Raw genomic sequence first — 27,872 nt, 5'->3', positions numbered from 1 at the left:
GTGATCTATGCGTCAGCTGTCAAGCTATACGCACGCATACTACAGGTCTGTCTCTATGCAAGGTTTGTTTGGACAACGAATGAATCAGAAATACCACAGAGACGGGAACACACTCAAAGTACGGTGACTGCACTATTCCGCCTATCAAGTTGGACGAAAACGACCCGTTGACAGGAAAGTGGTTTCATAGGGGATTATTTTAGTTACGAGGAGGAGAAAAAGAGTGAACAGGTTTTCCGGTTGCAACGTTGCAGGCATGCTAATAAGCTAGCATCGGAGTTCTAAAACCGGCTTCATTAGCTTAGCTTGCTAATTTAGCAGGCTAAAGCTTCGGGGCATTCAGGGAAATGCATCGAGAGCTTGTCTGGAGGTCTTTGGTTTTGTTTAGAAATGTAATTGTAACACTGTCCAGTATGACATATTGCGATAGCTGTTGGCAAGTAAAAGTGAGAGCTTCGTTGGTGTGAAGTGGCAGACTGGGGGGTAGTTTGGTTGCTCAGTTAGTTATGAGCAGTTTTAACATTACAACCAAAACATCCGCTTTTAGCTCCGACGGTAAGGGCTTGCCGGGCAACAACAAGGAGTGGGATTTGGGGAGCGATGTGTTTTCGTACTGTCATGCGATGAGTCCCATGGGCGACACGATGCAGGCGGGGATGTCTTCAGTGCAGTCGGGACTGGACGGACACCTGCCGCTCCTGCACGCCAGGCACCACGGCTCCCAGGACCGGTTGTTGTTGGACCTGAGCTCCCCGACAGCCTTCCTCGACACCAGCTCTCTGGACTACAGCGACAACGATGGGAGCAACGTGGGTCCGTTGTTCGAGAGGAGGAAGAGGTCGCGGTCCAACAGCTCCAGACACCGCTTCAATGAGGTGGTCACGGAGCTCGGTCCCGAGGAGGTGCGCTGGTTTTACAAGGAGGACAAGAAAACGTGGAAGCCCTTTGTCGGGCATGACTCGCTTAACATTGAGTTAAGGTATCGGAAGTACTGTGAACTGAACCCCGTTGCTGCATGCTCCCAGGGCAGCGGTGGGGAGGAAGAGTGCGGGAATAACGGTGTGGAGAGCAGGGGACTGAACGGTGCTGTACCGGGGGAGACGAGGACCAGCAGTGTGCACTTAGGCCGGGTGTCCCTGGACACATCCACCGTGTCCTCTGAAGAGAGGGACCCTGTCAGCAATGAATTCAACGTCTGTGTCCGGGGAGGTCTCTATGAGGTGGATGTTAAGGAGAGGGAATGCACTCCAGTTTATTGGAAGCGTGAGTATCAAAACAAATCATCCCTGATAAAACTGTAAAATCATATTTTTGCATCAGTCCCACTATGTAGTATTTTCTGGTGGCAGGTTTCAAACGCATCACTGATTGCATCTCTATAGGCACTAATTCATGTTGTGTTCCTATACCTATGGCTGACAACTTGAAGATTAACGACTCACATCCACTCATAAGTCTGGTGCTTATCAGAGACACATTGCAGCATCCATTGCTGCTCCTTTTAAAAGACACAAACTAGCATTTGATCATCCATTCATTTTAGTTACCGAGTCCTGCATTGTTGTGCCGTTCTCTTTTCACTGTGCTCAGTAATTACTAAGCCCTGTTGGGACATTTGAGCAACTCAGGAAGGAAGTCAGTCTATGCATGGATATTTCCAGGAAAAGGCAGGGAACAAATGTAGGCGGTTACTGTAAAGCCTCTGCAAAACTGACCCCAATGATAGGGTTCATGGGTAGCTGGTTCTTTTTAAAGGTTTACTCCAAGTGACTTTTAGAGAATCAGTTATTTTTGCTCAATGTTCACGCTGTGGATGCAAGTCCTTTTGTACTTATCTCAGATTCTCGCTGTGCGTTTTCAGCTTGTCCTGGCCATACACCACTGCAAACACAGTGTCATGTTAACATTAAAGCACCCCGTGCACTACATGTGAGATGGAAGTAAGAGGGGATTATTTAAGAAGTGATCAAAAGCTTATGAGTTAGGTTAAGAGACCACAGGTCATGTAATCAGACGTTGAGAAAAGGGGAAGATGATCTAATGTAATCCAATAAATAAAACCTCCAGAAAATAATTAAGACTTTTGCAATAGTTTATGTTCCATCAAGGTCACTTAAATGGAAGCCTCAAGTTATGTGAGGCGTGAAGTCTTATCTTATGTAACCAGACATAAACCACCTTAACATATAAGTGGACATGTATACTGATAAAGGCTCTCTACTGTGAGCCTCAGTATGTATTTTTTTAGTCAGTACATTTGAGTATGCTCACTTGTTTTTAAATGTGTCCACATTAGCAGTCTATCTCTGTACAGATATGCTCCTTTCTATTGCGAAGAAGCCTACATTCAGAACTTTGTTTACAGTCTTATTCACCACCAGAGGATCCGTTAATAATGTCACTAGACTGTAATCAAAACTGGCCTCGCTGCACAAGCCACTGAGACTTGGCCCTCCTGGATTTCGCCAGACTTGTTGAGTGAAATGGAAATCAGTTTACGTCATCCAAAACACCCACTGTCATGCACACAGTTACTTAAAAGAGACTATGGTTAGGTATTTTTAAAGCAGTGTTGTTTACAGTTCTGCTTACTCTATTGCAGTTGTCCTCCTCCCTGCCTTTGTAGACACAATCACCTTTAGATTAGTACCTGTGATTTATAGTGCGAAACCTTTGGCAGTAGGGCTGCTCGATTATGGCAAAAATCATAATCTCGATTATTTGGGTCAATAATTGTAATTGCGATTATTCATTGACTTTGAAAACATCCATTTATTGGAGACAAAAAATGTGAACAGTATGTTTTTAACAGTTGATTACCCTGAACTTTCAGTATAACTCAACTGAAAAACCAATAAAAAAATAATCGTTTTATTTTGATTACGTTGTTTTCGTAATTGTTGCAAGCGATTAAAATACGATTTAATTGAGCAGCCCTAGCAAGAGGTGTCATTCACACACGGCGCCATAAAAAGCAAATTAAAATGTTAAATGATGTACATTTAAATGTTCCAAAAGATTTGTTTACAGATATGCTGGCTCCCATCCCTTTCTTTTGTCTCTAAATCCACGCTATCTTTACTGTCCTACAGAGCAAGATCATATTCCAGTCATGAGAGGTCAGTGGTTTATTGATGGCACCTGGTTACCGTTGGAGGAAGAGGAAAGTGATCTCATGGAACACGAGCACCTGAACCATTTCCGCGGGCAACAAATGCAGGACACCTTCGAGACGGATTTGGTGGTCAGGACCGTCGACAGCAAAGATGGTGAGCGAACGGGAGGGTGTATAGTAGTAGAAGAATAATGATAATGTTGTATGATTTAAGGAATATGTGGGAGAGGCCCCTACATCTAAAAAGCTTATTTTTTGTTGCACTGAATCATCCTTTCTGGTAATGAAAGTCTGAATGAAATAGAGCTAGATTTTAGAGAGAATGCTGTAGAGAGTCAGCATGTGGTTTGGGAGTAGCAACATAAGGTCAAACACATTATTGCTCACTCACCATTACTCTGCTACTCTTCACCAACCCTGCAGTATTTTGTATTCCAGGCAGGCAGGCAGTATCTCGTACAAAAACCTATGTAGAGTTTAGTTGAGGACAGTGAATTAATGTAATGCTATCTTAAGAAAAAGTCATCCTTTTTACCAATAAAACCAGCATAAAAGCATTGAGTCATACATAGTGAGTGATGTGACAGGCCTGCTGTAGCATTGTCTCATAGTCAGGAGAACTGAATGGAGCAGGTGCTTCCAATGAAGGGAGTGTAGGTCTAGTCATGTCACACTCCCAATGCAAATCATGTGCAGCTCAAACTTTCTGGCACGTCTCTCCTCCCTGACTGAGGAGTGCTTTAGCTGCGAGAGGCAATAAGAAAGAGGTTCATTGATTCAGCAGTCTCCTTACGGCAGCCAGATCTAAAGGACCCTCACTGGTGATTAATGCGGGGGTGTGTGAATGTGGCCGATAAATAGAGAGAAGCAGACAGAGAAAAACTGCAGCCACTATTAAAGCGAGAGTGAACATGTTAAATGTGCAGCATTAAAACTGTGTGAGAGACATCACAAATGTAATCTGGGACATTAATGCTAATCCTTTACCCTCAACTAATTAATAGCAGTTAATCATCAAATGACCCCTTATTTCCTGTAACCTTGCTTACATTTGAATAACAACTGCATAATGACTCTGTGAAATTGCAATTAATCATGCAAAACCTCAGTAATGTATTCTTGGCTTTTTTGTTTCTTACCCACTGCACTGCACTGGAGCTGGCCTGTCGAGATATTGTCACTCTCCCCTACTCAGAATAAATTAAGGGCTATAAATAAAAATATCAACCGAGCAGAAGAAAGTGACTTCAATAGGTCGCCCGCCGTGTTGCACAGTCACTCTTCGTGTCATGTGCTCGTAGCAACTGGCACAATCCTGAGCTGAATCACAGACGTTTTTTAATCAGAACTAGAAGGTCACTCCTGGTCCACAACTATTCGTACAAACAGATCTGTACGAGGAAACCGGCATATCAGATTATCTGCAAGCCAGGTGTGTGAAATATAAAGGAAGGGCACACTCGTCATTGCACAACACGCAGATCATATGACCTTAGCTTATCTAGTGGGTGATCTACTGCAAGGGTGAACGAGGCAGTACAACTATAATCACCTTTTAATATAGTGTAAAAATAACTACACACCGTTATAGAATTAATGTTGTTAAACTCAATGCTGGCTGTTTTCCTACATGTTATATCATTTCACAGTGAGCATCTGTTTGAAACCCCCCTGCTGCCTTTGTTGGCAGGTTGTTTCCCACTCCTATATTTAGCTGAGTGTGAAAGCAAAGTGAGTGATAGATCCAGTTAATTCACCTGTTTGGGTCTTTATTACAGGGAGCCTTTACAGTAGAGTCTTCCATCTAGAAACTAATAATCTCAAGCACTTGGAGTCGTAAGCGGGCTACCTTGAACTGCAGTGCAATTGATACATGGACCATAAAGCCAGAGAGCGGACATAACTGCAGCACATACATTCCCCCGGCTATCTCGCGCCTCCCTGTCTCCACTCTCTCTTCCCTTCTTTGGTCTCTTTGTGTCTGAGTAGCTAGCTGAGACTAAAGGTTAGTAAAGCAGAAGAGATATGGTAGACATACCAGCGTGCGATGCTGGCATAACATCATAATGTGGGCAGGGCTACTGCTAGGTACAAACAGTGCTTGAATGTCCTGACCCCACATTATATAAATGTACTTTTCCCCTGCTTAAAGGAAAAGGAGGAAGACAGAATCAGAGACAGAATCAGAGACAGAATCAGAGACAGAATCAGAGACAGAATCAGAGACAGAATCGGAGACAGAATCAGAGACAGCGCTGTTTGAGTGCAGAGAGAAGCAGACAGTTGACTGAAAATGGCAACAAGGGTATTACAGTTGATGGATTCTTTTAATGTTCGATTTCCATTGGCTAACTTTGATAACCATCTTTTCAATGTTATTTTACAAACCTTATTTAGCTAAATGTTATTTGTTTTTGCCAGAGAACTGAATATAAACCGAATGACGATAAAGAAAATATTGAATTAGAACAGGATCCCATCCATTAGCTTGAAGCTATATGGGTGTAGAGGAAGAGTTATCTATTGTGGAAACTACAGGGTGTGTCCCAGTCTGTCGGGCCTCTCCGACGTCAAAGGGCTGAGCATAACGCTTCTGCTATGTTTAAGGAAAGAACAGCCCACACGTCCATTGTGTACACCACATATCAGCTACTGTAGCACACGCCACAAGATAGCTGACGGACACATGCTTAACATATTTGGAACTTGCTCATGTAATAACAAGCACCTGGGCATTATAAAATGTTTTATCTATTTACTTATTATTGGAAGTCGGGTTAGATTTGGTCTTCATTTGTGTTTAAATATGTTTGAAATCATCAGTTGGCAACTGTTCTTTTTCCTTTTAATGAAAAGGAGTTCATCTACAGTGCCTTTTACTCAAAAGAAATATAGTGTGGTATAAATCTAAAGGACAAACACTGCAAACTACCACAGAATTCAAATGTTCTTATTGCATCCATATGAGGATTCCACATATAGTAGATATTCCTGATTGATGGATCCATCAGTGCTGTAATGCCCACATGGACTTCACTGATCGCTTTTACAGCAAACTAGCTTCCTGTGCACTCAGCAGGTCTCTCCTCCTCCTCAGCCTTTCACCTCTGTAAAGGGAGACACTGCTGACATGTGCAAGTCTAATGTCTGTGTTATCACGGGAGGATCGATTTAGTCAGATGTGACTTTCGTAGACATGCTGATTTGATTAACAAATGCAGAGAAGCTCTTTTTTAAATGTCAGATCACGAAATCTGATTACAAGCCATTCAGGGATGAATGAACACAGAGCAGCAGTACCATCCACTCTTACAGATCTATTTGTATGTATGTTGTCAGTATGAATTCAACATCAATTCCTTAAAAATGCAACATATTCAATATTAACATACTATTTGTTGTCCTAAGTGGAAAACTCAGTACTTCCAGAGGCCTGTACTACGAAGCCGGTTCAACCTATCCTGGATATGTTTGAGTTACCCGGCTTACCTAATCCAAAACAAACGCGCTCTCGCTAAACTGTCCTACAACGCTGGTTATCAACTCGTTAACGCAAGCCAGCTTTAGCCTGTCTATTTAGGTGCGCGTTCACATGAAAGGGGTGGTATTTGGAGCATTCGACCAATCACAAACATGGACAAGCGTACTGACAGCGCAGCGTCATACTTCCTGAATGAAAAGTCAACTATAATTAGACAAATATGAAGACGTTAAACTTTAAACATCCATGACTTAAACACTTTATCCAGGATCAAAGCCACAGAGCTGCACCTGCAAGGTGAATACAGCTGGTAAAAGAAAAAGTGTTTGAATGCGTACATTAACAGGTTTATGATATCACTGCCCCGTCTAAAACACGAGTGGATCTGACTTTAATTACATTTGTCTCGAGTGTTTCGTCAACTTAATGTGTTGCTTAAAATAATACTTCTGCATACAGTATGAGACACTGTGAGTGTTGCACAGCCAGATACGGCTCAGCTGACTCAGATAAGGAAATATATGATACATTATGATGTGATATGAATGATAATGGAACACACACATCGACGTCTGCACTCACTGTGCCGCGGACTGTACGTTACTCTGATCCGGTTACTTATGTTGTGGCAGATATTTAAGTAAGCTTTCTGAACGCTTATAATAGTCAGATTGCTCTGAAGATGGGAGGTGATATTCTATACATTTTCACATTCACACAGTTAGTTGATTTTTGCCGGCCGTCTTTCCTGCGACGGCAGCTTTTCTGTATTTCCTTTCTCCTGTAATATGACTTGATAGCTTTAAACTCCGCACACTGAGCTCTGATTGGTCAGCAGGCGGTGCTTTCACTGAGTTGATCTCTTATCCTGGAACCGAACGTGCTCCGGACCAGGCTAGCCGTTCAGCATAAGTTGCCATGGAGATCTAGCCCGCTAAGAAGTGAACCAGCGTCGTGGGACCGGAAACCCAGAGTTTTCCCTGAAGTTAGCCGGCTAAGCGAAAATCCGGCTTCGTAGTACAGGCCTCAGGTGCTGTCTGGAACATTTAATGATTTGTGTTTATTTTTTGTGTTTCCCTACTTTGCAAAAAAGGTCTTGAAATGTTATCTAATTTGTGGTCATTGTGCAGTTAATATACAATAATTATAGTTGTTTTGTTTACATAAGGAACTCCACATATTATGTTAAAAACGTTTTCCATTAAACTGCCTTTTTTAGTCAAGTAGCTGTGTCATACACTACACAAAATGATTTGTAACCTTAATGACATGTCGATGACAGTGAAGGCAGCAGGTAGTCTGTATTGAGTGTAAAACAGATACTACCTCAGTCATCTTGGCCAGTATGTCAAACAGCGCTGCTACCACTATTACTAAGGCTGAATGTCCAGGGCCTTAAGGTGCTAACCTGATAGCAGTGCTCCTTGATAGATTGGCCTGTTAAAGAGTGATGACAGCTGTAGCCTGTGACTGACACCAGGGTAACGGCCATTATTCACTCTCTTTTGGTTGTTAGTTCTCTCCCACCTGCCCCCTTTCTACCTCCCTTTTCTGTTCAAATGGAGTGGATATCAGACGAGTGCTAAAACTACATGTCACAAGCGCAAACGCTGCCAAGGTACTGTAACATGCCAAGTTATTTTTGTTTTTTTACTTCTGCTGTGTTAGATCTGCTAGCTTGTTTCCTCTATCCTAGTCAATCCTAGGACCTAGTTTCTCATTGATGTTGTGGTTCAGACCTGTTTAATCAAATTGTTAGAACTAGACCTAGGCTCAGTTATAAATGGTTGTTTTAAAATGGACTTTGGCTGCTCTCATAGTTCTCCATTGCAGCCTTAACTGGGCCTAGTTGCTAGAACTTCTCCCTTTGTGCTGTGACCCAACGTTTGGTAGCGCTGTTGCTGCTTTTTGAGGAACCTTTTGTATCTGTCCCTCAGCTCATTGCTTTGATAGTAAGTAGGCAGCATGGTTCACTCAACTGCTAGGGCAAGTCCCCTTAAACCAGTGGATGTTAAATAAATGATCTGGTCCTCAAAAAGCCACCCTTCTTTACCCTTTTTTATCTCTCCAGCCCCTCTCCCCATTCTCTCATCACTTTCCTACTCTCATCCCTTCTGGCAGTGAAACTGTCATTAATGAACCACCAGCTCTCGCTCTGAGAGCGATGGACAAAGCTCTCTGAGAGCCAAACACAAGTGATGAGCTGAACAGTGCCATTGTGGCTCTTTACTATAGACCCTCTTAGAGGTCCATCACTGTCCTAGTTCTGGGTGTATTGACCTTCAAAAAAATGCTTCACAGGGGTTTGGGGGTCTGACTCCTCATTTTGTAGTAATTCTAAGTGACCATTGACCTGCGATTTGACAACATAACGCCTCCTAGGATGAGAGGTTATTAAAGCACTGCAGTAAGTAAATGTTTTACTAACATTAAATACATATTCTTTAACAATAAATGGTCTATACAAGAGGTAATAAAACCTCATTGGGTGAAAGTAACTAGAAGAAAGCATCATGGTATATTTTACAAGTGATTAGTTTGAGAAGCATTTCCGAACAGTGTGCTTCCTGCAGATTTCACAAACTCTCCCTAACAAAATGTCCCTGTGTCTCTTTTATCTCAACACTTTACCCAGTTCCTCACATTCTCTGGCCCTCAATTCTTCCGTTTGAACCTCCCCCCATCCTGTGTCCCTCAGTAACTCCCCTCAGCAGCGTTGGAGAACTCCCTCAATGAACCCTTTTAACCTTTCTTGGTTGACCGCCAGTTTCTCTGAACACTTTGATCCCCTGCCTTTCCATTCCTTTCGCAATACATAACCTTTCCTTGTAAAACAGGATGTAACGTTGTACAACCCCAAAGTAAATGTTTTGAATTGATAAAGTCACTTAGCTGGATAAGGTTACTATACAGTAATTTATATGATATAGACTAATACCTCCTGTTTTACAGTGGACTCAGCTGCCAATACTGCTTAACAGTCTGGAGTGGCTTGACCCACCCTAACCGTGTGTAGGTCTCATGACAACTGCCCCGTCCTTTTTCTATGTTGACCTAGCTTATGAGTCCATGAGGTAAATAAGGGAAGAAAGCCACTCTAAATTGTTTGGGATGAAGCCAAGCCAAATGGTGAAACGTTCTCTATACTGCTGCTGTCATAGAGTGGTTTAGCTATCTTCTGTGTGGGGGTGCAGGTTAAGCCTATGTTTGCTTTGCTGTTGAGTAGTTTTATTTGACAATTTGCAAAGATAAATGGAAACGTGTGACAGAGGAAACTGTATTTCTCGCCTCTGGTTCCTTAGGACATGAGTTTTATAGTTGTATCTGGCTAGGAAAAGCAATTACCTATCTTTTTGTTATTATACATGTCATAGCGCCCTTTACTCCAACACTTCTGTTGCTTGTGGTAAACTCCTTTTTTAGTCCTTTCTTGTCCTTCTCCCTTAGAGGCAGCCATTCCTTTTAACACTGTTTGCCCTCAGAGTAAACGACAAAGGTGCAATAACTGTTTGGCCTTGCATTACCCACCAGTCATACTTGTCCAATGAAGAAATTAGCCTTCCAGGCTACTGAGGCCTAGCTTTACTCCATCATGAGACTCACAAACACATAGGCTCTGTTTAATATACAGTGTATCTTGTTGCTTGTCACATGATCATATTTAATCATTCCTGGGCAAGGAATTATGAATAAATATGGAATGATTGAGAAAGAAAACACTATGGAAAGGCTACTCAGATCTGAAACATGGCCAAGTCATTCTTTTGGTCATTTTCTTACTTGAATGGTAAAATACATCCAGTTAGTTTTCAGTGTGCTTCTTGAAACTTCATATCATTATAACTTGTGGGACTATACTGTTAAAAGTGTGTTAGTACTTTACCACTTCCTTAATGGTTTCAATCCTCAGATTGACTTCTGTACAAAGAGCCATGACTATGCACTGGACTTACGCCAAACTCTTCCACCAATTTCATCCAGATGAACTTGACTGCTCAGGACATTTAAAGGACATACTAGAGACATAAATAACTCAAGTCAACCAATTTAATTTATCGCTCTGAGCTTCTCTAGCAAATGGTGTCTCCTCCCTAGCCATACCTCTGCTCTTACTTGCACTTGTCACTGCATTACAGTTTGAAGCATCAACACAGAGAGGAATTAAAATCAACTGAAATTAAATTCGATATTTCATCAAAAATATATCATATAATATCTTCAGTCTGATGACGCTAAAGCAGGACAGTCAAGCAAGAGCTGGAGTATGCAATCATGGTGTGTGGTAGTTTGATGTGTTTTTCTTTCCTGCATTTGATTGAGCTGTGTAATTAGATCAATCCTAGACTTCTGCTTTTTGTAACTGCATTTAAGAAAATCGCAACTTGGGGGAAGTTCTTACAATGTCTTCGATCTCTGTCCCTTGAAATCTGTAATCACAATCCTTTGTGTCAGTGAACCTTTTTTCCTGCACCCTTCTGCCCTGATTTTTGCCTATCCGCTTTGCCCAATTTACCACACCATAAACCAATATGTTTCTCTCTGTCCATTCATTTACTCACTCGTCTCTCACTGCCCCCCCCTACAGCCATCCACAGCCTGCAGCTGAGTCGGACACATGTGGATTGGCACAGCGTGGATGAGGTTTACCTCTACAGCGATGCCACTACTTCCAAAATTGCACGCACCGTCACCCAGAAACTGGGCTTCTCAAAAGGTCTGTATTGTACACACTCTTTATATTTCCATATAATAATGTATAGAAACGATCTGTCCATACTTATATTTTTACTGAATTGATTTGAACCCCCCTGTTAATGAACCATTACCTACCGAAGCTAGCCACTATATATTAGATGTAAGTAGATCATAGCAATATTTACACATATGACCTACAAAATATAGATGATGCAACCTGAAATAGTACATTATATAATACAAAATGACGGAGTATTAAAGAAAAAAATATTGGACCAAATTCCTGCCACACATTTGGAAATATAAACTGTGTATTTGTCTTTCTATAATTTTGACAAAGGCTGTGTTCCAAATCAAATACTTAGTATACACTCATAGCTGCATTCACACTGCTGCCATTTTCTATTATTCAACCGCTGTTAATACATGGCTGGGTACAGTTCAGTCTCTTAACTGGATTAGCCCAGAAAATCTCGCAGTGTCCATCTGCTAATCCCAGGGGCTCGGTTTGATCAAATGGCCCAAGTGTCACTGAAAAGAGGGCAACTGCTGTTTGACCCTATGTCCGCTGTTTGATCTGGTTGCACGAATGTAATCTGATCTACAGTTCTCTCAGCTCTACGGTGCATTTCATCTCCTGATGGCAGATAATGAAAGCAGGAGTTGGCTCTGGTCATGTCAATCTCCTCTGACACACAAATGCTCAGTAATGACAAATCTCCTTAGTGCTATCTAGATAGCAGGAAATTCCATTGGCTTTGCCGCACCGCACATGACTGGAGTACACTATAGGATTTAACTGAGAACACACACTCTACAGGCTTTACACACGCTGGCACAGAGTCTTGGGCCACTGTCACAGCAGACTTTTGTGTCTCACCTACTGGCCTCTCTGGGCTCAGGAAGCACGTTACTTAATTACCATCACTATGATATTTATAGCCTCTGTACACAGTTGCGTGGGAATGTTTGTGTTTAGCAATAGTGGTGCAGGGATGACGTATTTACCCGGAAGTAAACTGCGCATGGGTTCCCTCGACAACAAAGCAATGGGATTTCTCCATAGGATTTTGGAAAATAGCTCGAAATAAGGTCTGTGGAAAACGAACCTGTTTGATAAATGCACGTTTTGTTCAGCCGGATAATATCCACACGTCTGCCCTACTTTTATAAAAATAAGTCGCACGACTTCGACGTCACGCCAACTTAAGATCCATATTCAAAAATACTGATTCAAAATGGTACAAGTTGAAGTGTTTGTTTTAACAGTTTGCAGGAGGCAGGTACTTGCTTTCAAGCAGAACAGGGGCAAACAAACTTAGCGGGAGTGTTTACGTGTTCGGCGTAATGACGTACAGCGTCCTTGACAACTTCTGTAGTCCTATTCAGCCACTTGTTAACAACCATCGTTTTTCAGACATGTAAACTTCAAAAAATCACCATCTCCACTGCTGATGGATTTAATGTCGTAGAACAAAACGTGATCCGTGTCTTAAATGTGTGACAACCACAGACCTTATTTCCAGCTATTTTCCCAAATCCTATGGAGAAATCCCATTGACTCTGAGACGAGGGAACCGGTAGTGGTAAAATGCTAACTCACTTCCGGGTTTTAGGACTTGTCACTGCACCACTCTATACAGAACAGAAAATACTGTCGAAATGTTTTGCTTTTCCCAAGTGTACTAAAATCAAAAGCAATCAATAATAGTCCGTCTCTGTCCTCCTCCAGCCTCCAGCAGCGGCACACGACTGCATCGGGGTTGGGTTGAGGAGGCGTCACCTGAGGACAGACCCCCCCAGACTACACACATTGTCTTTGTGGTTCATGGGATTGGACAGAAGATGGACCAGGGACGCATTATTAAAAACACTGGGATGTGAGTGATTACAAACATAATTCTATTACGTTTTTTCTTATGCACATGTTGATTAATGTCAGATTCTCAAACTGTAGCCAAATGTATTTGCACACAAATCAAATCCAGTTATAAAATGTGGTCTAGGTTGATGTTTGTATTGCTGTTCCCTTTGTCTTCTTTGTCTATCCCTTAAACTTCTCTTACTGTCATCGATTAACACATCTCACTTCTTCTTTCTTTAAACTTTGCATCTCTGTGCGTGATGAATTATTAACTGATGAAGAACCTGTCTGGCAGGTTCATGTGATATCAGATCACTTTTTTTGACTACCACCATAGTTACATTTTCAACATTTGTGTATAGATTGCACAACAGAAAAATGTGTGCACTGCTCATCAGATGTTAAGAGCTGTTGTTTAAGCATTTGAATAAAAGTGGTATAACTATTGCAACTAGACTCAATTATATTGGAGAGGCCATACTAGGGTTACATGCAATTTGTGGCTTACAGAATATATTATGATATATATATTATATTATAACTGTTGCATACCACCGCCACCACCATAGGTTCTCCAAAAGTCTTAACAATTTACATATCCCAATAAAACGAGAACATTGATTCAGTGTTAACGTACATGTTTACATTTATCACTGCACATCAATAATAACAATTTCTTCACTCTGCTGATAAATGTTGGTTAAAAAAATTACCAAAAATATGTGCTATAGTTAGGCGGCCAGAGGGGGGTCCAGGCTTAATATAACAGGGGCAATGACCCCCTCCTTGGAACCGTTGTCTGCTTTGTTAATCCATGGCCACCCTTAGTGGGAGTTATTTCAAGCATTTCCTTTTGATAACACTGCAGCAGCAGCAGCTTGTGTTATTGGTCCCCCCACTCTTCTCATCTGTTTCACCCCCTTTGTCTTTTTCTGCTGTTCTCAAACTTTGTACCTAGTATTCCAAGAGTGCCTTTGGAACTGTGGCCAAGAAAGCACAATGCATCGGAACTGGAGAAAATACAAAGGAGCAGGGAAAGATTTTAGACAATGCATGTCATGAGGCTCTGCAGCAAGATACAGAAGCAGCCAACACAACAATAGAGAAATATTTGATGGGAAACATAATGTTTGTTCACATCTTAATTTTGTGCAAAAATCTAAACAAATTGTTTGTATAATCCGGGGACTAAATGATATTAAAATAATGTTCATGCTTAGGGCATCATATATTCCATTTCTTTCCATGTTATTGGTGTTCTGGGAAAATATGGATATCCTACAACCTTTGCACTTTGAACCAAAATGATTAGCATGGCCTGTTCTGTAGACAGTAGATATTTGCGTAGAGGCCACTGTGTGGAAGTTACAATAATGACTTCAGCCTCAGGAGACCTGATGGAGGAAATGATAGCTGTGTTTTTCCTTTTTAAGTGTCTTCTGCAGCTCAGTAGCGTATAGGCTCTTGATCAGTTTTGAAAAGCTCACTTAAGCTAGCTACAACCCTGTGTCTTTGTGTGATTAACTGTACAAGGACACATCTCTGTCCCTAAACTATGAGCATTACAGGCAGTAGTACAGAATGTGTTGACTAGAGCAGTGCTTCTCAAACTTGTTTCAGTAATGTACCCCCTTTGAAACATTTTCTCAGCCAAGTACCCCCTGACCGATCCCGAACATTTTTGATCGAAAAAGCTATGAATAATTACAATATAGTGATGTTCCCTCAGTGTGTGATGTATTAACTCCTTCGTGGTATGCATTACAACAAACTAAAGATATTTTCATTTTATGCATGGGAAAAAAACAACATAACACTTTTATAAAACAGATTTTTCCAAGGAGTTTTTCAATTTAAGTAATATGTTATTTTGAAAAACTATAAAATACAATACACACATTTGACATGTTTATATGAGGACCCCCTTGGTGGTTCTAGGAATGTTTTATATACAATTGTGTTTTCTATTTAACTTATTTTACTAAGATTATTTTTTTAATTAACCTTTTTTTTTTTTTTTTTAAATCTCACGTACCCCCTGCAGTACCCCCAGGGGTCCGCGTACCCCCATTTGAGAATCACTGGACTAGAGCAATATTTGTCTCTGTGCCGCTAAGTTACGCTGGGCCTCTGGCTGCAGCTTAGGGCAGGTAAGTAGACCAAATCAAGCTGCAGAGCACTCTAAGCTTCATTCCCAGCTCCCTGTGGATTACAGCATACACACTTTCCTCAGCCAAGAGGAAAGATCAACCCGACACGTCTAGCCAGTTCTTTTTTATTTTTCAACCTAAATTAATTTCATCTCTGTGCCTCTCTGAGTGTCATCGGCAGCAGTGAATTTAGGGTATTATTATGTTCTAAAACTGTATTCTTTTTCAAATCTATTTTAGATTAAAAGGACTGTCAAATCTCACAGTCCAATCTAAAAGCTAGGGCTTCATTGTGGGTGCAGCTCGGTAATGCAGTGCTGTGCTTTTAAGATCCCCTGCAGACAGTCCTGTCAAAACCTGCATTAGGTGCTCCATTCACAGAGCAGTCACGTAATAGCCTCCATTAACCCATGCAAACAACTTACCTCACCCTGTTTCTCCATCTCTGTGTATTTAGAGTTTCCTGTGAGCTAATGTTGCCCCATTTAGGACTAGGAGCATTGCAGCCATTGTTTGTGTGCTGCATCAGGGAGAAGCAAAATGAGCCTCATTCTTCGCTTGCCGACATTCATTAAAGTCGAGAACAAGTGCAAACACAGACTCCATCTTCAGTCTGTCGCATGGCCAGATATACATTGCTGCTACCGTGACAATCTGATCATCACTATTTTCAAGCAATCTTCTGCTTTTTGTATTTGAAGGTTTTGGCATAACACTCCACACAATCCCAAATGCACTCTTAAGGAATACAGATCTCAGTGTGCGATGTCCTCATGTGTCCTATGCTCTTTGTTGTAATGTCTCTATTCAGGCTGAGGGAGGGGGTGAGGAAGATGGAGGAGAAGCACTTTTCAGACCAAAATGACGAGCATGTGGAGTTCTTGCCTGTCGAGTGGCGCTCTAAACTTGCACTGGATGGAGGTTTGTGTGTGTTTTTGAGACTGTGCATGCCTGTATGCATACGTTTGTGTATTCTGGTAGATGTATGCTGGTAGTGTGAGCAGTTTAACTGTGTTTTTGTTAACTCTTGATGTATTTTACTGGTACATTTGTTGTATCCTAATGAGAAAGGGTTATGAAGCAAAGCTGTACTCATCCCTTAAGTGTTTTGACAGCAGGACGCATTCACCATTACTGCTATAACCATTGTCCCTGTGCAAATGCAGGCTGTATGTTGCATCATTTACTTAATGTGTATGAAGGAGGGTGCTGAGATCAGATAACATGAGCACTTACCTGAATAAATAAAACGTTTTTTTTTAATTGTATTGTGTTCTCCAGATACACTCAGTAGTCACTTAATTGATTTAATATAGTCCAGTAAAACACAAGCTAAAACCTCGATAACAAACATAAACTATAGTTGACTAAATACCCCTCTGACCGAAAACATTATCTTTCTGAAGGCAGAATTAATGTATGAGCTGATGTATACGATTGCATTAGAGTGCATGAATTCAGGCTCCATTGTGTTGCATTAAAGCCAATATAATGGTTATTTTCTGTAGATACGGTAGACTCGATCACACCAGACAAAGTGAGAGGACTGAGAGACCTTCTCAACAGCAGTGCCATGGACATCATGTACTACAACAGCCCCCTTTACCGGGATGAGGTGAGAGTCGCACACATCCAGAAACCGTAAATCACAAGTCTCTTTGACCTAGTGTTTCTACTCAAAACTTCTCCCCTCCATGTTTCTCCAGATTACAAAGGGCCTAACACAGGAGCTAAACAGACTGTACACTCTTTTCTGCTCCCGGAACCCTGAGTTTGAGGAGCGGGGGGGCAAAGTGTCCATTGTGTCGCACTCCCTCGGCTGCGTCATCACCTACGACATCATGACGGGGTGGGATCCTGTGCGCTTCTGTCAGCAGGAGCATCACGGCGTGGAGGAGGAGCTGGACCTGCGCTGGATCTCCTGCGAGGAGAAGCATGTTGTAGAGCAGCTACGGCTCACCAGGAACAGGTACAGCTTGATAATGTAGATAATTGCATGGGTCGTGGATCTGTTACCTTAACACCAAGAACAATAGAATATAACACAGTAGAAACACAGACACACTGGTGATTTCATTTAAAGATTATGATGTATGATTATAAGAGACGCCATACTTGCGTAAAGTAAGTATGTTTCGGAAAGCTGAGTATGTGTTTAAAGACTTAGAGCAGCGGTTCCCAACCTGTGGGCCGCGGCCCGAACTCATTGCAAGTGGGCCGCCAAATAATTTGCATAATATTCTGATATGTGTGGAAACATTTCATTATTAAGATTTCTTTTTTATTTTGAACCTCTTCCTTTCTCTGTCTTGATCCTCCTTAGCAACGGTCATTACAGTCCTTGACAGCGGTCTGTTCTACTGGATTAACAACGTGTCACATGTTCTAAATGGACCAATCAGAACTTTATTTAGCCTCCATATTGTTTATGGTTGAATGTGGGGCGTGAACATTTTTTTTATTGAATGAGTTGAAAAAGGTTGGGAACCGCTGCCTTAGAGGATATTACAGGTTTTATATATATACTCTTACACAAAGTACACATTCACATTTGGCACTGGACATTTGGACCATCAATGGTTACATTTTTTAATTTTTAATTTAGCCTTTATTTATACAGGTGTAAAATCTTTAGAGGCAACACTAAAATACAACACGTAAAAAAGTAGTCATTGAAATCCATATACAGTAGTCAGATATAGCAGGTGCAAACACCCACAGATGATTTCTCCAGCTTTTTTTAAATTAATTTAAAATCCGTGATGGGTATCAAAGTGCTCAGCTTAAGTTCCTGCTGAAGTGTGTTCCAGGTCGAGGGGGCAGAGTATGATATGGCTTTTTTCCCAAGCACCGGGCGTACTGAGGGGACGGACAGAGTGATGTAATTTTGAGATCGTAGTCTATAGCTGTACTGTTTGTGTGATATGTAAGTGGACATGTAGAGGGGCAGCAGTCCAAGCATAGCGGTATAGATGAGTTTGTACCAGTGCAGTGATCTGCGCATTGATAATGATGTCCAGTTAAAGAGTACAGCGTGCGAGGGGTTTACAGTTGGTTATGAACCTCAGAGCCCCATGGTAGACGGCGTCCAGCAGATGAAGGGAGTGAGCTGAGGCGTTCATGTACACAACATCCCCGTAGTCCAAGAGCGGCAAAAATGTGGCAGCTACAAGCCGTTTCCTCGCACTTGTGGAGAAGCAGGTCTTATTTCTAAAAATGAATCCCAGTTTTAATTTCAATTTCCTTCAGAGATTGTCAATGTGTGGTTTGAAGCAGAGATTTTCATCTATAGTGATGCCTAAGTATCTATAGGTGTTAATAGCTTCAATGGGGTTATGCTGTGCAGACATGATGCAGGGAAGAACAGTTGGTAACTTTTTCTTATTGGAAAACAACATGGCTTTTGTCTTATCTGAATTTAACACCAACCTAAGGTGGAACAGATGTGACCGAAAAGTGTCAAAAGCAGACGTTCAAATGCAAGGGCAACAGTGCTAGCACAACAGTATCATCTGCATATAGATGTACATAGGCTTCAACACTTTGACCCACATCATTTATATAAATAGTAAAAAGGGTCGGTCCCAACCGAACCTTGAGGAACGCCTCTGGGCACGTTAAGAAAGCTTGAGGAGAGACCGCTGAATTGTACACATTGCTTGCGATTTGAAAGATAGTTTGCAAACCAACCAACAGCTTGGTCAGACAGGCCTATATGAGATAACTTCTGGCATAGAATGCCATGGTCCACACTCCACAGTATCACATGTCATCCTTCTGTGTAAATGTACTAAATGCTGCTCATGTGTGTTCAAGTTGGCGAAGATTTTTACATGTTTTGGCCCATTTATGCGTCTTCTTATTTGCATCGTTTTTGAAAGTGCGGCGCAATTCTCAGAATAGAAGATTTTTTGGCCGTGGTACGGCGTTTGCACCTGTTAGCCACCGTTGGGAAACACTGCTAGTAGAAAGTCATTGTACATTATACAATTATAGGTAAAGCTTATGAGAAATGATTATATAAAACAGCAAAGATAATCAACTATTGATTAAATCGTCAGTTTAAGATTGCCTTTAAAATGTTTTCTCAAAGCTGTAAGGAGTTATTTTGGGAGAAAGTGGTCAGACAAGTAGGAAGGATTGAGATATTCAGTACATGTTTTCATAATCCTTTAGGGAAGTATTAAATGCTTAGCAGCAGAATCCCAAACAATTAACAACTTGGAGGTGTAGCTTGGACTTTATTCTGAAAATTATTTCTAATTTATCTTCAGCTCCCTAATTATTACAACACAAACTATTCATCTCTTTCAAACAATTCTTTACTCCAAATTCAATATCCAATCTAGCATTTGTCTTTTTAGTGTGCTGCTCATCAAATCTCCTTTTTCAGTGGCATGTTGTTGTTTCTTGTTGTTGTTCGTGCAGCAGCAGGGTATTGTGACAACTCATGATCAAATGGAAGGGAAGAGGCTTTTAATATATCTGCTCTGCACCACCATCGCCCTGTGTGTGCAATGTCAGTTAGAGTGCGCACCATTACCTCAGTGAAACGAGAAGCCTCTGGGATATAATGTTGTCGATCTCAGTGCTACTGAGATTGCTTTTTGGGAGAATCGGTATGTGTGTGCCAGGGTAGCTCGAGGTGATAATAATGCACAAATGGATCTAAGGAGTGTATTGAGAGTGATTTCAAGCTACAGCGACAGAAACATGTCTTGTTTATGTTCTGGTTTATGACAATGTGTCACTTTTCTGTTTCCAACAGGTTACAAGAGCTGGAGAATCAACTCCTCACACTGGAGGCATCAAAACCCCCAGCCCGTCCTTCTCTCAAATTTAATGTAAAATATTCATTTATTATTTGTACGCTTTAAAAACATGATTGCTATTACAGACTAATAATACAACTAATGTTATTATTTGTAAAACCTTTTGAATGCATGTCATTTAAGACAAACCTAAAATCATTATATCAGCAGCATTGAACAATTGCTATTTGTGTAAATACCAGAGACTTCCTTTTTAAAATGTATTATTTATTCTACGATTTCAACACTTTAGACAGTTTATACATCTAAAACACAAACAAAATTAATAGAAGCGGGAGGGCAGAAAGCATAGCTCATACAGAAGTAGCCCTCCTGTTAGTCATCCTGTTGCACGGTAAAGTAAATAAAAGATAATTCTGTAATTAAATACTCACACAGATAAACAGAATTCTATATATATGTACACCAGATTTCCCGTTAGAATATTTTTTCGCCGGTCAACATGTCCGTTAAAGTTTAAATCTTCCGGACAAAATGAGAAAAGTGCCGGTCAAAGGTCTTCTTTGTTATTTATTGAGCTTTAAAACAAATTGATATGATTCGATATTAAACAAACTAATTATAGTAGATTAACTACATTATTCAAAAGTGTACAGTAACTTACAATAACACGGGAATAATAAACGGAGCGCTCTCTCCCTCTCCTGACAGCTCGCCAGTATCATGCAGCTCGCGGATCAGTAATGAGTGACCCGACAGTAAAACTAAACATATCTATAACTAGTTTAGGTAGTTTGAGAGGTAATTAAAATAGCTATGTGTGCTATTCTAACCTGAAGTGTGTTTTGTTCCGCTCACTGCTGCATGTGATCATGCAGAGCTGCGTGTCGACTCGCAGCAGCAGCTGATCTCTCTCTCCCGTCAGATTAGACTTCACTCGCGTTTATGTCCATATCGATCAGATCCAGCTAGTTCTAGCTAATGATATGACTACCTGCTTATTAAAAGACACCTAAACAATAAGCGTCGCTATGCAACCGGGTTAGGCCGCAAAGTATAGCGCAGCATTATGCATTTGTTTACATGCCCACCGGAACCCCGAGGCATTACCAACAGATCAACGCACAATCAACCCATACAGGACATCTCTTTCTCCACATTAAGTGTTAGACATTAGAATTGACTATTCTTGTCTGTCACATAGCCTACTCTTTTGTCTGTCACATAAATGGCGCAAGTTGCGCAACTGATGTGGTATTGCGCTAAGCGGAAATTATTTTGAACGGACACTTTGACCGGAGAGATTTAGATTTGCCGGTCTTCAGCATATTTTAGCGGTCGTAGTCCGGTAATTACCGGCTAACGGGAACTCTGATGTACACATATACATACCTTCATTACATTGATATCATCTCTGCACCTTTTGTCTCTCAGGTGGAGAACTTCTTCTGCATGGGCTCTCCTCTGGCGGTGTTCTTGGCTCTGAGGGGGATCCGCCCTGGGACCAGCTGCCACCAGGACCACATCCTGCCCACCTCCATCTGCAGCCGGCTCTTCAACGTCTTCCATCCCACAGACCCTGTGGTCAGTTTCCATGGATTCCCCAACCTAATACACACACTCGCTCTCTCTCTCTCTCTCAACAAACCCTGATTAAGAGAGAGAGCGTCTGTATATGAGTGTATATATATATATGGAGTCAATATTTCCTTTTCTTCATTATTTTTGACTCCACCCACACACATTTATGGCGTGATTAAGTATTAGTTTAATTTATTTGTTTATAGTGTTGTGGACAGTCCCCTTTGATCAACTGTCACACAAAACAGTAAATGGGGCAGCTTTAGCCAACATTGCTCATTTCCAGCTGTTGTCCCCGGCCAGATGATAATGGACACTGTTACGTCCCAACTAGGGGAAGAGGAATGCAACACACACCAGTATGTAATTGGTAATAATTATAAATGGTTTTATTATAACAGGGTGAAACAAAATGGCAGGCAGGCAGCCTGAAACAAACAAAGTGGCCAAAAGGGCACAGGTTGACAAATAACCGAACAAAAGGAGGACTCTAAAAAAGGAGTCTAATGGCATACAGAAGAAAGAAATACTAATATAGAGAACGAAACAAAACCTCACTTTAAAAAGTGGTACAACTAAATAAAGGAAGCTGTAAAAAAAATACAGCTGAGGCAAAGTACAACAATCACAAACTAACCAAACAATACTAACCTAATCGAGACACAACTACTCACAATAACACTGTTCCACACGGACCACACAAGTTAACCACTGGTTACACATTTGCACACAAACGAGAGCAACAAGTGAGAGGCCTCTGCTCACACAGCAGAGCCTCCAGAGTGATGATTGTCCCCCAGGCTTTGTATTCATCTCCAGCAGGAGTGCGTGGCCCGGCGTGCTCCAATCGCAATCTTCAGGGGCGGACCAGGAGATGGCAGCCAATGACGGGAGGGCAACCGCACAGCTCATTTACATGGAACACACACACGCACAACAGAATTAATAGCACCAGGAAAACAGCAGCCGTAACAGACACCCTTAAAATCACAATACATCAACAGCATTAGTTGTAGAGAAAGGCTGAAAGACAACGCTCAGGACTGTGAAGACTGGGTGATGAATCCTTAATTTAGATGATAAAAAAGTAAGACTAGGACAGCACTTAATAGCCAGGATGCACGTTGTAGAACGGTGTTTTGCCCATAAGGTCCCTGTGGCAATATTAAAAAGTCAAATTACAGTATGTCCTTGTTATTACTTTTTTGTGACTCATAACTAATATTTGCTGTGTTTTTTTGATTGGTTTTCAAGGTCTGTTTTACTCTACTCGCAACACTAAAACCAACATTTTACAACTTGAAATAGTTACGGCGTTTCTCTGTACTTCAAGCTAACTGAAGTTGTGTTTCTCTGTTCAGGCCTACAGACTGGAGCCTCTCATCCTAAAACATTTCAGCAACGTTTCACCTGTTCAGATACACTGGTAAGAGCTTTAGTCATGTATCTTATATCACTCTGTTATTCCTTGTCTAACACAAGATGTTTCCAGTACGTATCTTCTGAGTTTTTGTATTTTCTTTTTTAGGTGCAGTGCCATTAGTCCCACACACTATGATGGGATCAGGCCAACCTACTTGAATCCAGTGAAAGACCCGGCGTCTGACACTGAGAGCCTCCCCAGCCCGAGCACCTCACCTGTTCTCGCCCGCAGACACTACGGAGAGTCCATCACCAACCTGGGCAAGGCCAGCATACTGGGTAAGACACTACCCTCGCTTCAAATTCTGCTCTAAAATGAGTTCTGATCACTTCAATGAAATCCTAAAAGGAGCATTTGTATATCAGGTACTCATCCTGCATTACCTTGAATTCTTGAAACCACATTCCTCCACTTTGAACAAACAATCAAAAAACAGAAAGGTCTTGATGTATTGAAGTAAATATAAGCCACGTTTTAAAAATAGCAAAACTATATAAAAACATCTGTTTACAAACTTTCACACAACCTGTGCAATATAACCCAAGGCTGGTGTGCTCACTACTTCCCAAAAACGTAAATAAATAATACGCAAATAGTAATTTTGGTGGGTGAAGTATTATTTTAAAACAACCTTATGTAAAGGAAATCAGCTCTTAATATAATTAAGTTTGTTATCTAGATGATGAATGCCATACTAAGCCAGAAGAGATGTAAAATGGTTGAATAAGACTACAATAAAACCATATTCTACTACTTAAATGTCTGAGGAGAGACAACTAGGAGCAAACAGTCTGGGTGGAGAATAAAGAACAAACCATTTTTCTACAACTGGAATTAATAAATAATTTGAGTTCTGACAACACATTTAAATCCAGAGAAAAGTTGAGCAAAAATACAACATTTGAGGTTGACTACTTGTGTAATGTGAAAGGCTCAATGACTACATCAACAGTGCCATCCTGTGGGGAGATTGAGAATGTCTTAATAGACAATAATTAAGGATTCCTCTATACTTCAAAATAAATTGAATTAAAATGATAAGGAAGTAAGGCCTCACTACTATTATTTTCGTCTCGATCTAAACCACATTCCAACATGCATCTCTCTTTTTGTTTCTCTCTTTCTTCCATACATAACATAGGTGCGGCGAGCATAGGGAAGGGCATCGGAGGAATCCTCTTCTCACGTTTCTCCCGCTCCAACAGCCAGCCCTCGGTGTCTCTGGGACTGGAGGGGGGGGCGAACACTGAGGAAGAGGAGCAGAAGAGAACAGAAAGCCATTCAGCATACGGCCTCTCCACCTTGATCCGGCCCACCTCCCCCATTACTGACACATCATGTTAGTTCACAAACACACATAACATTTGTGTCTGGGTTGGGAAGGTTCAAATCCATCCTAAAGTCTCTGTTTGTGTATTTCAGTGGAGCTGGAGCGGCGCATCGACTTTGAGCTCCGGGAGGGCCTGGTGGAGAGTCGCTATTGGTCAGCGGTGACCTCACACACAGGTTACTGGTGCTCACATGACATAGCACTCTTCATGCTGACCTTCATATACAAGCAGAAGATAGCCCCCCCTGACCCAGCGGAAGATAATCTGGAGCCAGACTGACACACGCACACATTATCGGTGTCTTATAACTCTGCAGGGGGTGTGTCACCTTCTCAACAAGGCATACAAATAAACCTCATTCTTTTATTTTTCATGCACACAAACTGCTCGATACACTAATTGTTCCTCTATCTCCGTCTGATCCAGCTCTGTAACACATTGGAGTCATTGCTGACGAACAGACTCTACTCCACGATGTGCATTTTTGTCTCGTTTTGCGTAGTTTGTACACATTTGCGCACCCTAAGGGTGACCATGTTGGACTAGGAACCCCTAAGGAGGTGCACCCTTTGCCAGTATGACCACGAGTTACATTAAACATGGAATAAGAGTCTAAGGAGATTGTTTTACTAAGAGGAAGAGAGTTCTTTCTTTTCTCACATCTTTAACCTTAAACAGCTGCAGTCTGTTGATAAAGTGTCCATATGTTTCCTGTCAATCAAAGCTTAAGTCCCGCCTCTGTCCCGCACTCATTCTCCAGCCTTGTCACAGACTTGCCTGACCCGGTCCCTTTGTGTTCTCCGTCTGTCCCTTTTTACCTTTTTTTTTTTTTTTACACCAAGACAAATATAATTTTAAAAAAATGTTTAGTTTATCTTTGAAATAAACCTTTAGCTTTCTTCATCTCAAAAACGAAATGCCTTTCAAAATTAGCCAAATAATACTACTCGTGTAGAACAATATTGTTGAATTTTTCCTAACTTAACCTTAGGACACTATCCCTTTAAGAATGTTTTGAAAATATTAAGAAAGACATAACAATAATTATATATTGAAATGTTCCTTTATCTGATATCTTTTTTATGTTTTGCTTCTTTTAAAAAAATGTTGACTTTTGAAATAGATGCACCAAAAAAACAGAAACAAAGCGCCACTTTTTATAAAATCACACAAATAATAATTATCTTGTATGTTTTGTTTTCTGCAACAGTTGGAGTACTAGGGACAAAATGTTACTTAACACAACAGATACAGCTGAACTTCGTGCAGGACATCAGTAGATCCCATATGGAGGTTTACAACCAATTGAGGCTTGTTTCATGGCATGAGTATCCATGCTCTTAAACAATGTATCATTATTTTCTTAACCTGAGTTTATTTTTCAAAATATCTCAATACAAAAGTCCAAAAACTCTCACAGCCATTCAAACCAATGCGTCTTTATGAATAAGTTATGAAGAGAAAAGTCAGAGGTATATCTTTATATTTAAATCCAGTGGCACTAGATGTATTTTTTCGTAAAAAATAAATATTTTTCCTAGTCATTTTCAGGCTCTCATCAAAATAGAATTCAAACGTATGGCCAAATAACATTACGTGTCTAGTGTGTTAGCCGCTTGGCGTTAGGAACTGTAAGGCATACTCAATGAAAACTGGCCTAGATTAAAAATAACTTATATTTTAGCTCAAGGCTTTTGTGATGAATTGCAAACAAAAGTTAATTTTGCCTTTTTCTTGACCAATCTACACATTACTCTTCATCAATGGATTTGTCAGTTTGTCCTTTTATTTGTGTGAAAGAAGGATTTATTTAGCCTAAAAATGTTTGTCATTCACTAACTGACGATAAAAAATGTAATTCAAGAAAATATAAAATGTGGACGACTGGAAACTTTTGGTTTTCTAAAAACGACTTTTTCTACTTATCGTTACTCTTGCCTTAGGTTTGTCAGAGCAGCTTTGAAAAAAATGTCCCCATTAATGTTGGATCTGTCGAATGTGGTCCTTTGAAAAACACGCCCAATAATGATCATGCCAAAGTTCAAAAACATACTTCCTTTGCATGGTGTCATGTTATTGGATGCTGGAAAAAGACAGTGCCAACACACATCTAAGAAACTACATTGCATTCTTTAATAAGTAGAAAACAACTCGTGATTGTTAATGGTCTTGTAATTAAATCATTTATAAGACATTTTCAATGGATGAAGAAATGGAATAACACTCAGATTGGAATTAGTGGTATGTGACAGACTTGATTATTGTCTCTCAAATGTTTAATTTGCTATGGTACAAGCTGCTGATTTACTGTTCCACACAATCAAGGGCTGACTGGTCCACCATTGAATGGCATTTTATTTGTTGGTTTTTAATGTCTGTTATTTATGCAAAGGCCTACTGACTGAAACCAGGCTGCCTCTCGTGACCAGTTCAGTAACAGAGAAGTAGAGACAAATAAGGGAGAGCGAAAGTGTTGAAAGTGTTTCTATATTTAATGAATTGCACAGAAATTATGTAGAAAAACAGCCTGTCGTTGATGTTTATTTTTTCCTCAGCATGTGTGACATTGCAGCAGTGGTTGCAGAAAGCGATGTTAACATGTTACTCTGACAATAGGCTTCGATCACCTTGGAGACCTTAGACAGGTAACAAAAAAAGTCATTTCTATTGTTGCCTCTGTATCTGTAGGTCAGATTGTGGACTGGCCATTGTAAAAATGACGACAATGTTCCTGTCAGTGTTTCAAAGATGTTTGTGAACTTTGCACATTCTAGCAATTTCTGAATCAAGCACAGATTTTTAACTTTGTTCACACTACTTGAAAAAGCATCCAAGCATTAGGAAAAAGCTATTTTTGAGGTACTTTGACAATATGAGCATTTAATGCAGCATTTTGAATGTTCACAGCATTTTGATTTTCTTGTTAAAGGCACCAAGCATCAGGGAAATGTTTTGTCGATTCAACACTGCTGTTGACACCTGTTTGAAGCCATTATTAAGTACAAAAAGGAAGAGTGTTCACAGATGTGTTGTCTTTAAAATGTTCAGAGATAAAGAAGAAAGGGCCTGCACCATATGTAAACAGTCAGTGGGAGTGAAAGAGAAAACAACACATTGGAATTTCTTGTAGGTAATCTGACTGAAATGTTTTAAATGTGTGTCGGGTACCACTGTCACTCTAACTTTTAACGGATGTCCTGAAAGTGTTTTTGTCTTTCCTTAGAGCTGTGCAATAACCCATGCCTGTAATGGATTCTAACTGCCATCCAAAGCACTGTATTTATTTCCTTTTATTAAAGCATTCCTTTTTTGGATACAAAGACTTCTTCTTCTCAATCTGTTATATCCCACAGATGATAGCACAGAAAACATTTTGCGTAGGAGGAGGAAGTCAGAATCACCAGAGGAAGATGGTCGCTCATTTCCAGACGGACAATAGAGCTGTTTGTTGGCCTGAAAC

General features: G+C 40.7%; 1 protein-coding gene across 2 annotated transcripts; it reads left to right on the top strand.

Annotated features, from left to right (window-relative positions):
* On the top strand, positions 1-27,734 carry ddhd1a (DDHD domain containing 1a). 2 transcript variants are annotated; one of them, XM_034219583.1, is made up of 14 exons: positions 1-1,263; positions 3,093-3,269; positions 8,113-8,214; positions 11,182-11,310; positions 13,024-13,171; positions 16,117-16,226; positions 16,814-16,920; positions 17,012-17,274; positions 20,074-20,149; positions 21,512-21,661; positions 23,020-23,084; positions 23,187-23,359; positions 24,223-24,420; positions 24,504-27,734. In XM_034219583.1, exons 1-14 carry the CDS (start codon positions 507-509, stop codon positions 24,689-24,691), a joined length of 2,643 nt encoding a protein of 880 aa, XP_034075474.1. In that variant the 5' UTR covers positions 1-506; the 3' UTR covers positions 24,692-27,734. The 2 variants fall into 2 exon arrangements, with proteins under 2 accessions (XP_034075474.1, XP_034076262.1); XM_034220371.1 differs by lacking the exon at positions 8,113-8,214.
* Positions 27,735-27,872: the final 138 nt, after the last annotated feature.

Source organism: Gymnodraco acuticeps, unplaced genomic scaffold (genome assembly GCF_902827175.1).
Source record: "Gymnodraco acuticeps unplaced genomic scaffold, fGymAcu1.1, whole genome shotgun sequence".
Classification (NCBI taxonomy): Eukaryota; Metazoa; Chordata; class Actinopteri; order Perciformes; family Bathydraconidae; genus Gymnodraco; species Gymnodraco acuticeps.
This window is presented reverse-complemented; position numbering and strand designations above follow the sequence as displayed.

Excerpts from the sequence above, each read along its gene's own strand:
- ddhd1a (XM_034219583.1), top strand. The coding sequence starts at position 507 with ATGAGCAGTTTTAACATTACAACCAAAACATCCGCTTTTAGCTCCGAC. Across the intron at positions 21,662-23,019 it reads TCCATCCCACAGACCCTGTG|GCCTACAGACTGGAGCCTCT; the intron begins GTCAGTTTCCAT and ends TTCTCTGTTCAG. Across the intron at positions 23,085-23,186 it reads TCACCTGTTCAGATACACTG|GTGCAGTGCCATTAGTCCCA; the intron begins GTAAGAGCTTTA and ends TTTCTTTTTTAG.